The 12,651-nt window shown below is 44.2% G+C and overlaps 1 protein-coding gene across 1 annotated transcript in view; it reads left to right on the top strand.

Annotated features, from left to right (window-relative positions):
- Positions 1-5,147, top strand: part of MFHAS1 (multifunctional ROCO family signaling regulator 1) — a 105,651-nt gene extending 100,504 nt beyond the window's left edge. Inside the window, 1 exon segment of the mRNA XM_070459950.1 lies at positions 2,272-5,147. Coding sequence (XP_070316051.1) covers positions 2,272-2,293 — 22 coding nt within the window. The 3' untranslated portion in view covers positions 2,294-5,147.
- The last annotated feature ends 7,504 nt before the right edge of the window (positions 5,148-12,651 follow it).

Genomic DNA, 12,651 nt, shown 5'->3' on the forward strand with positions numbered 1-12,651 from the left:
TTTAAAGTATATGACTATTTTTTAGTATACTTGCAGGTCTAATGCAACCAAAGAGAGCAGTTTTTTCTTTTAATTCTGCCATTGCTTCAGAAAACAGTGAGAGCTCATTAAGTAAGAAAAGCTGTAGAAAATCTGAAGTAGACTCTTTTTTTTTTTACCTGTGGATCTCTGATTCTCTATCAGTCTTGATAATCAGAGGCTGTGTAGTTTGTTCCCACCCTCCCCAAAATGGACTTCAAGACACAGAATATACCCGTGTGACCTAACTTTCGTATACAATGTTAGCATTAAACTCAGAATTTAGGTTAGCTCATCTGTTTGGCTTTTTCTGTAGTGTTGAGAATCCAACAGGCCACTTTTACGCTGAGATGAAATACCTTTCTTTCTATTGCAAATCTTGAAAAGTAGCAGTCCCTGGTCACCTGGGTGATATGAGCAAAGGATTCACGAAGGAAATTTCGATTTTTCTTCTTAGTTGACCATACAGAATTTTTTTTTTTCCATATCTAAGCTTTGTGTAGGGAGGTTGGAAAGTTCACACTGGAGAATGGTGACCTGTCATGCATCTTGAGAAACTTGCTATCAGGCTGCATCCCTGAGAGCTTGTGTGATAGGAACTCATGTCTCTCGACCCTCCAAATGTCTGCAGAGTGGGGGTCTGCAGGGGCTTTCTCATGCATTCGCAGCTGCCCCCTTTTCTCTAAAGCAGCTGACTCATTAGACAGAACATCCCTAATCCATCTTTGCTGGAAAACATCACTGAGCACCCAAGGGAAACTTCTCTCAGGCTCTTCTCTTCAGAATGCTTTTGAAGGTTAACATGTACATAGTGTTCATTCATCACTAGTATATGAATAGTATATTGACCCTGTGAGACCTTGACATGCTTCTTAGGATTACGTAGTAACTAAGCAGGAATATTCTACAGCTTTTCTTATTTATGAACATTCCCCTGTCCTGAGCATACCAAACAAAATGTTACCATTCTTTGAATTGGTCTCCGCTGGTCCCTCTCTTACAGATAGGGTGAGGATGAAGGGATCTTATAGAAACAGCAGGGTCTGGGATGGAGGGAAACAACTGTTCAATAGACTCTGCATGGGTATAGATTTTCCTGGGCCAGGAGAGATGGTAACTTATTGTTTGTCCTAGCTATGTGGCATTTAGTAGGTGAGATAGAGGTTGGAGTTAAAATATCCATTTGTACAGAAACCACGGTGGCACTGAGCCACTGTTATCGGTGTCTTTTATGGGCTCCTGCTGTCCTGCAGAAATGCTATCAGCTCCCCTCTCACCCAGTTTCTCATACCTGATATGAACAAGCAGCTTTCAAGTCTTGGGTAATTGGAGCCTCGTGGCCTGAGACATCGAGATGCTGGAGGGGATACCTTTAGTGACTGACCTGTTTTGACCTAGCTCTGTGAATAGTTTTGTTCTAAAATGGATTCTTTTAAAGGGGTCTTATAGAATGGATGGTAGGTTTAGAGGGTAACTCTCAATTCTAAATAAAGGAACATCCTGGAGAACAAAATGTAAACCAACAGGCCCTGCACGACCCAGCGTATGCTCTAATTCACAGGTGGACAGCAGTGTACCAAATGTGGGCGATCTGGGGACCAATGAAGAAAACTGTCCCAGCTGGTGGTCTTTAGGTCCACACAGCGTGGGTCTGAGCCTGAGAGTGAGACTCGGGGTCTCAGCAGGCAGCAGAAATGGGGAGACTGGAGTTACTGTCTGGGTTTTGCAACTCCAGCCCCAGTTAACTTAGGCAAGTCACTAGAGAGTAACCTTTTATGACTCTCTCATCCCCTGAAATGCAGGTCGATGGTCAAGATCAGACTTCCTTGATCAGGCATGGGTGTCAGAATTTCTAGGGCTAGGCACTAGGCTTTAAGAAACAAGAGTCACTCTGATGGTCTCAAGTGTGTGTGCTGGACATTCTACTCACTGAGGTTCTCCCGCCCGCCCCCGCAGCTCCCAGGTGGGAGGCCAGTACGTCTCATTGTCAGAGAAATTCTTAGTAATCATGCCAAGATGACAGGCACCAACCAGAACCATCCCAGGAAAGCCAGAATAATCACCCAATTCTTAGGTCATTGATCTAGATCTTAGTATTTTTTAAAGAGGCATTCCAAGCTCTTTGACCAGTTTCAGTTCAGTTCAGTCTCTCAGTAGTGTCCGACTCTTTGCGACCCCATGGACTGCAGCATGCCAGGCTTCCCTGTCCATCACCAATTCCCTGTTTGACCATTTTATGCCTCTCCTTTATAGGTCAAATGAGACTGGTCATTAACAACCTGCCTTGGACAACATGTAAATTAATGGTGCTATGCTGAGTTTTACAAGCAAAAACCACTGACAACTATTATTTGATTGGATCTTCCTTATGAATTCCAAGCTTTCTACTTATCATTTTTTAAAAATTTCTAGGTGTTTTGTCCCCCTGCAGAGAGAAAATAAAGAGTAAGTAGTGATTTTAAAAAGTGTGACTTACTCTCATTAAGTCACTTTGGGTGATGGTGAAATAAATCTCTACCAGCATTTCATTGGGAAGAGGTTACGTGAATTGAATGAAATGCCTGTCCTCTTGCACCTCACTTTTCAGGGAGAAACCTAGCATCTGAGTGATTCCTTGGTTCCTTTGCTGATTATCAGATAGAAATATGAGTATTTCTATGCTCTGGTGAAAAAACTTTAAGATGAGATAAAAGTTCATTTAGTAGCAGATTTGCTGGGTTGCTATGAAAACTCATCCTAAAGAATATGGATTCTGATACATTTTTAAAGCTTTATCTGTATACTTTCATAAAAGGTACCTATTTAATGGTTCATATATCTATAGAGTTGGACAACCATCATCACAGTCTCATCCTAGAACATTTTCATTTCAAAGAGAAATTTCATGCCCACATGCAGTTACTTGTGTCTAATACAATACCTGGTTCTATGCAGAAAATAAATATTTTTAGTGCCACTTTCAGTAATGGCTTTGCTCCCTGCTGTGTTGGTATTAAAGAGATTTGTGAGTTTTAAAGAAATTCATATGAACACTTGTTATCCCTGGCCCAGTGCTGTCTAAAGGCAGTGAACTGACTTGCTTCCCCCACTGCCAGCCCTCTGTTTACTAAACAATAGAAGGGAAATGGTGTTTCTTGGAGGTAAATCAGCCTCCTTCAGAACTCTCTTTCTTTTAAAGTATAGGGAGCAATATTTTAAAACACTGACTTAGTTTTTTAGAGCCGTTTTAGGTTCACAGTAAAATTGGGCACACGGCACAGAAAGATTCCACACACACAGCCTCCCCCACCGTCAACATCTCCCACCAGAGTGGAACATTTGTCCCGGGTGATGAAACTACACTGACACCTCCTTATCACCCGAAGTCCATTCTTTATATTAGGAGTCATACTTGGTGTTGTACATTTCATGGGTTTGAACAAATGTAGAATGACATGATCTAGCATGCAGTATCACACACAATATTTTCACTGCCCTGAAAAATCCTCTATGCTCCCCCTATTTATCCCTGTGTCCACTTTTAACCCTGGGCAACCAGTGATTTTTTTTTAGCTTTACTGGGGTCAAACTGATAAATAAAACTGTAAGATACTTAAAATGTACATTGTGATTTGATATCCACATGCACTGTGAAAGGATTCCCATCACCTAGTTAATTAACACATCCATCCCTCACATTTACCCTTCAGAACTTATGAGAGGCAACCTCACTGACCTTTAATCTGGACATTAAAGGGGTCCTGAGCCTTGGACATTAGGGATCAGAGGGGGCAAAAATATATTTTCAGTGGTGAAAGCAAGGAGAACATAGAAGAAATTTATTTTTAGAATTTTTATCTCTGAATTCTTGTCTCCATTTTATTGCTTTATAGGTTGAGATACTTAAAATTCCAATTTGGAAGGGAACTGTGAACTTCTTTGGGGAAATGGCAGCTTGCTGTTTGCGTTTCATTTTTAGCTACCTTAGAATATTTCTCTTTTTCATTTACAAAGAGATTTCCCTCCTTTATCAAAGTATATATTCTGAAAAACTGCCATTTAACTCAATTTATCTACTGATTTTCATTTAAAAGACGGGATCTAGAAGGTTAGCTATGAATATATCTAAGACATGTCTTTTACCTTAAGACATATGAGAGATACATTCAGTAGGTAGAGACAAGATGGCAAAGTAGAAGGACACGTATTCATTCCATCTCATGAAAACACCAAAATCACAACTAACTGCTGAACAACAAACACAAAACACTGGAACCTACCAAAAAAAGATATCCTAGATCCAAAGACAAATATAGACACAACAAGATGGTAGAATAGGGCACAATTGCAATCAAATCAAATTCCATTCCCACCCGGTTGGGTGACTCACAAAAGTAGAAAATTATTATAATGCAGAGGTTCTCCCACAGAAGTGAAACTTCTAAGTCCCATGTCAGGCTCCACAGCCTGGGGCTCTGGCATTGGGAAGAGGAGCCCTGAGAGCATCTGGCTTTGATGACCAGTGGGTTTGATCACAGGAATCCCACAGGACTGGGGCAAACAGAAACTCCACTCTTGGAGGGTGCACACAAGACCTCATGTGCCCCAAGACCCAGGGTAAAAAGCAGTGACCTCACAAGAGCCTGGGCCAGACCTGCCTGCTGCTATTGGAGGGTCTCCTGTGAAGGTGGTGGTCGGCAGGGGGAACTGTGGCTCACTGTGGGGACAAAGACACTCTCAGCAGTAGTTCTGGGGAGTACTCATTGGCATGAGCCCTCCCAGAGGCTGCCATTTTTCCACCAAAACCTGGCCCCACCCAACAGCCTGTAGGTTCAAGGGCTGGGATGATTCAGGCCAAACAACCAAAGAGATGGAAACAGAGCCCCACCCATCTGCAGACAGATGTCTTCCTGAGCCCACAGCTGCCCACCTCTCCCCTTAGACCAACTTCATCCACCATGAAGCACACAGCAGAAGCAAGAAGTCCAGTCCTGCAGAACAGAAACCACAGCGACAGAAAGTTAGACAAAATAGCAGAGAAACAAGTCCAGATGAAGGAACAAGATAAAACCCCAGAACAACTAAGTGAAGTAGATACAGGCAAGCTACCTGAAAATGAATTCAGAGTAATGATAGTAAAGATGATCCAAGATCTTGGAAAAAGAATGGAGGCACATCGATAGAGAAGGTACAAGAAATGTTTAACAAAGAGCAGGGCTTCCCCGTTGGCTCACTGGTAAAGAATCTGCCTGCAATGCAGGAGACGTGGGTTCGATCCCTGGGTCATGAAGATCCCCTGGAGAAGGGAATGGCGAATTACTCCAGTATTCTCGCCTGGGAAATCCCATGGACAGAGGAGCCTGTGGGCTATAGTCCGTGGGGTTGCAAAGAGTCGGACACAACTGAGCAGCTAACACTGTCATTGTACAGAGTTCAACAGTATAGCATCTTTATTTCAAGCTAGATCTGCAAGAGGGCGACTTCACTGGACTTTTCGCTGCAACACGAAGAGCGCAGTAATGAAGACCTGATGGAGCTGGAGGTCCAGAGAGGGGCTGAATGGAGACAAGAGGAAGAAGTAGTAATGAAGCACCGGAGAGGTTCACAACACAGGAAACAAGAGGGGTTTCCTTATTTGAAGAGGCATGGTTAGTTTCTGAGGCACAGCACTCAAACATAGAATGGAACAGGAAGGTTCTGCAGCAGCCGTTCACAATGCCACCCAGTGGTACCAAAGAACTGAAAGCATTTCCTCTAAGATTAGGAACAAGACAAGCCACTAGTACTCAACATAGTTTTGGAAGTCCTAGCCATGGCAATCAGAGAAGAAATTAAATGAATCCCACTAGGAAAAGAATAAAACTGTCACTATTTGCAGATGACATGATATTACATAGAAAATCCTAAAGATGCTACCAGAAAACTACTATAGCTCATCAATGAATTCAATAAAGTTGCAGGATACAAATAAATTGGGAGCTTGGGATTGACATATACACCCTACTATATTTAATAAACAGATAACCAACAAGGATCTACTGTATAGAGCATGGGGAACTCTCCTTAGTATTCTGTAAAAACCTAAATGGGGAAAGAATTTGGAAAAGAATCTATATATATATATATATATATAAAACTGCATCACTTCGCTGTATATCTGAAACTAACACAATATTGTAAATCAACTATAGTCCAGTATAAAATACAAACTATTAATAAAAAAGAACATACTGGAGTGCAAATTACATGCTTCTATGTGGTCTCCTGATAATAAAAGACAAGGCTCAGACTGCATTTCAAACTTGGGTTATTGTGTGTATACTGGAGCATTCCAATTTGAGTCAGATTCCAGCTACTTACTGTTTGCAAGTATTCTCCAATGTAGAATGATTACTTTGCATAGGAATTTTGCCAGTTACATTGTTAAGATATAAGGATATTGAAGACCAATTCAAATAAGCTTTTGTAAAAAGTAGGATGAAGACAATTCTGTGGTCTTTATCTTACCAGATGGGCAAAGTATGTTTAAATGACTCAGATCAGTTAGTATGGACTTGATTAAAAATTTTTTTTTTAAGGAATGGATGAATTTGGCTTAATCACAATGGAGAATTTTTCACTGATCTCAGGGTGGGGATGGGATGGTATTTCACAAGGAAAAGAGGCTGAAATGTGGAGGTTGCCTGTGGGGCGTGTCACACTGATTTGCATTGATTTGTTTTGTTCTCTGCAAGGAGTAAGACAGCTTCCTGCCTTGTTGCTGTCACTGGCTGGGAGGAACAGTGTTTCTCTGATTATTTAGTCTTCCATCAGCCACATTGATACTGGAATTTGTTCCCTCTCTGCTCAGGTATCTCCATACTTTCTTGGACAATTAAGTGGAAAAGATAGTGCTTCTTTCCCTTATGCCACCATTTTTACTGTACCCAATCTGTGACTTTAGGAGCACCAGTTTTTAAGGGTAAGTCTCTGGGAAGCAGAGAGGGTTTCTTAAATAGATAAGGGCTTCCTAAGAACTTGGAGAGTTTCGGGGGAAATGGCGGGAGGGTGGGTTTGGGATGAAGAGATTCCAAAAAGCCAGACACTTTAAGATTACGAATCTTTTATCCAGAATCAAGATGTGTTTGGGATTTAAGAATAAGAAAACTGCTTGATTCTTTTGCCTGATTTACTATAAAGCATATATATCAGTAGCCTTAGATGCTTTTTGGGAAAAAAAAGCCATTTAAAAAAAAAAACTCATGTAATGCAAGAATATAACATCAGGAAAAGCTCAAGCTGATCAACACAGCAAATAGCTTTTTCAAAAGCAGTGTTGGTATTTATTTTCCCAAGCCAGTTTGATGGACTCTGGAGTTATGCCTCCAAGTTTGAATCCTATGATTCGTTGGGGCTGTGACAGGTGCAGGTCACAGCAGCACCATCTCGTGGGGTCATTCAGTGCATTTAGAGAAACCTTTGCAGGGGAGGCATTTAGCATTTTTCCTTACACTGAATAAGTGTCATTCAATAAATTCAGCTGTTGTAATTTCTACTAGAAATATTAGTATGCATACTGTGGGTGACCTATAAAGAGAATAATAAAAAAAATTTTCAAAATCCAAATATAGATGCTTGAGTAAAATCCACTCACTGACTTACCTAGGACCGCCTAGTGTATTGAGGTGCCTCTGCACAGCAGGTGAGTGTGTATGCTGAGTGTGCAAGAGAGAAAGCGGGCTCACCTTCCTGTCTACCACCTGTCAAGATGAAGTACAGCAGATCTATGCGGCCACCTACAGCTAGTTAGTAACATCAGTGTCCTAACCGTGCATTCCTGGGGCAAAGAGGAGACGGGTGGGATCCTTCCTTTCATATTGTCAATGTCTGGACAAACTGTACACTGTGGGGATGTAAAAGTGGAGATAGAGTGAGGCCAACCCATGAGGAAAGGACTGCTGGGGGGAAGAGAGTTTATGACAGTTCCTTAGAGGAGGGGGCAGGCGGGGTATGGGGGACCCAGGGATACAGGGAGAAGCTCCTGGAGGGTCAGGAGGCTGAGGGCGGGGAGGAGCGTCTGTTGTGGTTTCTGCAGGAAGGTGCGGGCAAGGCAGGGGGCAGGTATAGGATTGGCCAGTTCCCTCGGGCTCTGGGGCATAAAGACAGCCTGAGTCGTGTGGAGCCTGGCCCTGGAGTGATTAGGGAAGGTGGATAGTGGCCCGGAGTGTGGCTCCCGATAAAGGGCGTGGTCAGGGGTGTGGACTCTGGATTTCCTGGTGTGGAGTCAGAAGCATCTGCGTTGTTGACTGTCCCTGGGAACTGACTGGCTGAGGCTAGGAGGGGCAGCCCCTCCCGGGGTGAGCAAAGCATCAGAGGACAGAAAAGAGCTGCTTAATACACCATGATATGGCATCACTTCAGCCCAAGGTCCTAAATACCCTGAGTGCGCTGTCACACACCAGGAAGGGCAGGTCCTGTGACCTGGGAGGATCTGGGGTGGAGCCTCCCACGCCGACCTCTCCTTTCTCCTGGATCTGTGGGCCTGTTCCCATCGTCCTGCCTGGCAGCTCCCCTGGACGTGCCTGGGGCTCCATAGGTGTTCACTGTGTCCTCTGCCCCAGAGCCCTTCGGGGTCTGCGCCTCCTGTCTCCGGGGACGGCCTCACTCTGCACCCGCCGCCAGGCTGGGGGTCTGTTCACTCTTCTCCCCCGTTTCCCATACTCGGCCGTCCCCTGAGACATCTTGCCCCACCTTGTCAGTGCATCTTATTTTTTTAAGGAATTGTTTCCATTTATTCAGCTCCCCAAGTTTATGCGTAAAACTATCCCATATCAGCGTGTCTTGAATGAGTGAAGCTGGCTGTTGAGCTCTGTCTCCGGCCCATGCTTTCCTGTAGTCCGCCTGTCTCTGCCAAGATCCCTGTGGGTATCTCAGCCTGCCTTCTCCTTGCTGGCCTCTTTGTCCTCGAAACCAATACAATCTTTCAACATCAGACCCCCATCACCTCGCTCCCTATTGCAAAGCCTTGAATGGCTTCCTGGTGATTATGGTTCAAGTTCAAAATCCCGGGCAAGACCCACAAGGCTTCCCAACCTGACCCCAGCCCCCCTTCTGACACGTGACACTCCCTTACTATGAAGGGTCAGCCACACCTGGCCTCCGGCCGGCTCTCAGTCCATGCCAGCTGCCACCCCTTCTCTCCTACCTGATGACAACCCATCATCCCTGTGGCCCGGGCCACGTGTCCCCTCCCCTGAGAAGCCAACATCAGTCCTGACTGTCCTCAGCCCCTTCTTCCTTCTCATCTCCTGCGCCCTCTCATCTACCCCTCTTATAGCCTGGCTCTCTTTTGTCTGAGACTTTCTCATGACATCCTATTCCTCCTTCATTCAGCAAATCTTTGGCCCTCCACGAGGCCACTGTGCCTAACAGCATAAAGTGAAGAGGAGCTAAAGAGCTTCTTGATGAGGGTGAAAGCGGACAATGAAAAAGTTGACTTAGAACTCAACATTAAAAAAAAAAACTAAGATCATGGCATCTGGTCCCATCACTTCAAGGCAAATAGAAGGGGAAAATATGGAAACAGTGACAAACTTTATTTTTGTGGGCTCCAAAATCACTGCAGACAGTAACTGCAGCCATGAAATTAAAAGATGGTTGCTCCTTGGAAGGAAAGCTATGACAAACCTAGACAGCATATTAAAAAGCAGAGATGTCACTTTGCCAACAAAGGTCTGTTTTCATCAAAGCTATGGTTTTTCCAGTGGTCATGTATGGATGTGAGAGTTCGACTATAAAGAAAACTGGAAGAATTGATGCTTTTAAACTGTGGTGTTGGAGACGCCTGTTGAGTCCCTTGGGACTACAAGGAGATCAAACCAGTCGATCCTAACAGAAATCAGCTTTGAATATTCATTGGAAGGACTGATGCTGAAGCTCCAATACTTGGGCCACCTGATGCCGAGAGCCAACTCATTGGGAAAGGACCCTGATGCTGGGAAAGGCTGAGGGCAGGAGGAGAAGAGGGCAGCAGAAGATGAGATGGTTAGACAGCATCACTGGACATGAATCTGAGCAAACTCTGGGAGATAGTGAAGGACTAGGAAGCCTGGTGTGCTGCAGTCCATGGGGTCACAAAGAGGCAGACATGACTTATCAGTTGAACAACAATAACAAGGCACTGGGCCAAGTGTTGATGGTACAAAAATAACAGAGAATCTAAGAATCAAATCAGGAATATAATAGCCTCCTTGGGGAGAATGGGAACCAAAGATACAACCAGAGAAACCTGTGTCTAATTCCAGTTAAAATGTGATACCTGCAATGACAGGTGTATCGACAGAGTCCTACGGACACAGAGAAGAACGAACCCTGCTGCAGAATTGGGAAGAACCCCAGGAGGCAGCATTTGAGGTGGATCTTGTCGGATGAGATCGAGTTTGAGATGGAAGAGCAAAGAGAGGTGGGGGGGGGGCGGCGGTTAGTGATTGACAGCTCCTCTCTTTCCCTCAGCACTCAAACAAGAAAAATGATATCCATGTGGGAAAATGTTCAGACCGGGTTTCCTTTTTCTCCCTTGAACACTGGAATATTCCCTCCGGGTGCCCTTGATTACGTATCCTTGTGTTTCTCAGTCTTAACACGTGGCTCAGGGGAGCAGGCGGCCAGACACAACTGTCTGTGTTTCTCAAGATTTGTTGGATCCAGTGAGAAAAACATGACATAGCACCTCCCCCACACGAAGCCAGAACTCGCTGCACCAGAGTTAACTGCTTGGTTGGAGTGGTGTTTTCGTCCTCTTTACACTTCAATGTATGGTTACTTGATTTTGAGGCAGTTTTCAAAACTTCTCTGCTGAGAAGCTGACTGTATTAACAGGCCTTCTGAAAGTACCCATGGCTCAGCGCCAAAGAAACACGAAACTGCCCCGAGGGCCCCACATATTCCAGCCTTGCTTTTCGCTGTCAAGCATACCTCGGTGTCAAATAACCCTCTTTAAAGGCCTGGCCCTGCTGCTCACTGGTGTGTGCCCTTGGGGAAGTTATCTAACCTCTTGGAAACATAGCTTCCTTTCTGGTGAAGGCAGAGCCTACCTGCTAGAGCTTTAAAAGTTAAGGATTAATCAAATAATGCACTATGGTGAAGGCTGCATTCCTGGCATGTAGTAAGTACTTAGCGAATGGAAGGTGCCTATTTTTGGTGAAGTTATTGATCAGATGCTCCCAGCCGATTCTTGTGTGTTAGGTAGATACTAAATTATCAGTTTCCAGAAAGTCAGGCAGCATTGAGAGGGATGCCAGCGACTTCCCTGGTGGTCCAGTGGCTAAGCCTCCAATGCTCCCAATGCAGGGGGTCCAAGTTCGATCCTTGGTCAGGGAACTAGATCCCACATGCCACAGCTAAAGATCCTGCAACAAAGACCGAAGGTCTCACCTGCTGCCACTAAGACTGGATGCAGCCAAATAAATAAATAGTTTTGAAAAAGAGATGTAGGGTGAAGGGTAGGGGAAGTGTATCTGTTTTATTAAATGTTGCCAAGCACTTTTAAAGACATCACGTCATGCATCATTACAGGAAAGCTAAAATAAGGGATGGGAGCATCTCAGACGTTTTCATCTAACCATGTTATCTGAATTGAATGCCACTTTGTTTAAAGATGGTAAAGCATCTGCCTACAGTATGGGAGACCTGGGTTTAATCCCTGGGTCAGGAAGATCCTCTGGAGAAGGAAATGGCAACCCACTTCAGTATTCTTGCCTGGAAAATCCCATGGGCGGAGGAGCCTGGTAGGCTACAGTCTATGGGGTCGCAAAGAGTCGGACATGACTGAGCGACTAAACTTTAAACTTTAATTAGCTGGTGATGCAGCAGCTTCTTCATTTTCTCTTCATTTAACTCCAGCTTTTAGTTTGACAGTCTTTAAGTACAATCATGCTTTTGAGTCCTGACTCACACTCATTCTCACGTTTTAGTATATATTCCTACTTGTAGAGGGTTATTTAGTGTGTGTGTGTGTGTGCTTCTTGAAACAGTGCTGTGTTTGGACTTCAGGGTTCTTAGTTAAGATGTGAAATTACAGTGGAATAGGTAGTTATGGCTAATTCATCTAGTTCTTGCTTTATGTCTGAATTTAATGTCATGAACAGAAATATTTGAGTAGGTTTCTAGTGAAAAAGTCTCTTCCCTTTGTAGGAACATTAGTTGTCTGCATTTACTATTTTACATGGAGCTCTAGAAGTAGACATGAAAATCTGTGGCCAAAAAAAAAAAAATTATCGCTTGCTGTTCTCATAATTGAGAATGTCACTTCCTATTTCCCTGGTTCATTTCTATGCTTTCTTCTCATCTGCCCACATAGGAAGAACGCTGGGGAAAAGCACAGAAACCAGTGACTTCTACGGCTGTGGGATTTCCATGGAGAAAATAGCATCAGAACGCACCTGGACCATCTTCTGTACCCGGCAAACCCTCCACACTCCCAGGCGTGTTCTGTGAATTCGCGTGCATGTGTGTTCAGGGTGCTTTCGTGCAAGGGAGCACACCTAGCCTGTAGATGAGGTGGGGAGGGTGCAGGTGGGGGAAAGGACGGGAGAGACTGTGGAGCAAATGTTTTACAACCTGAACCTCAGAACTGTGATCCTCCAAGGAGAGCGCTACTTGAAGAAAAGAAAAAAA

Source organism: Odocoileus virginianus, chromosome 32, assembly GCF_023699985.2.
Source record: "Odocoileus virginianus isolate 20LAN1187 ecotype Illinois chromosome 32, Ovbor_1.2, whole genome shotgun sequence".
Taxonomy (NCBI): Eukaryota; Metazoa; Chordata; class Mammalia; order Artiodactyla; family Cervidae; genus Odocoileus; species Odocoileus virginianus.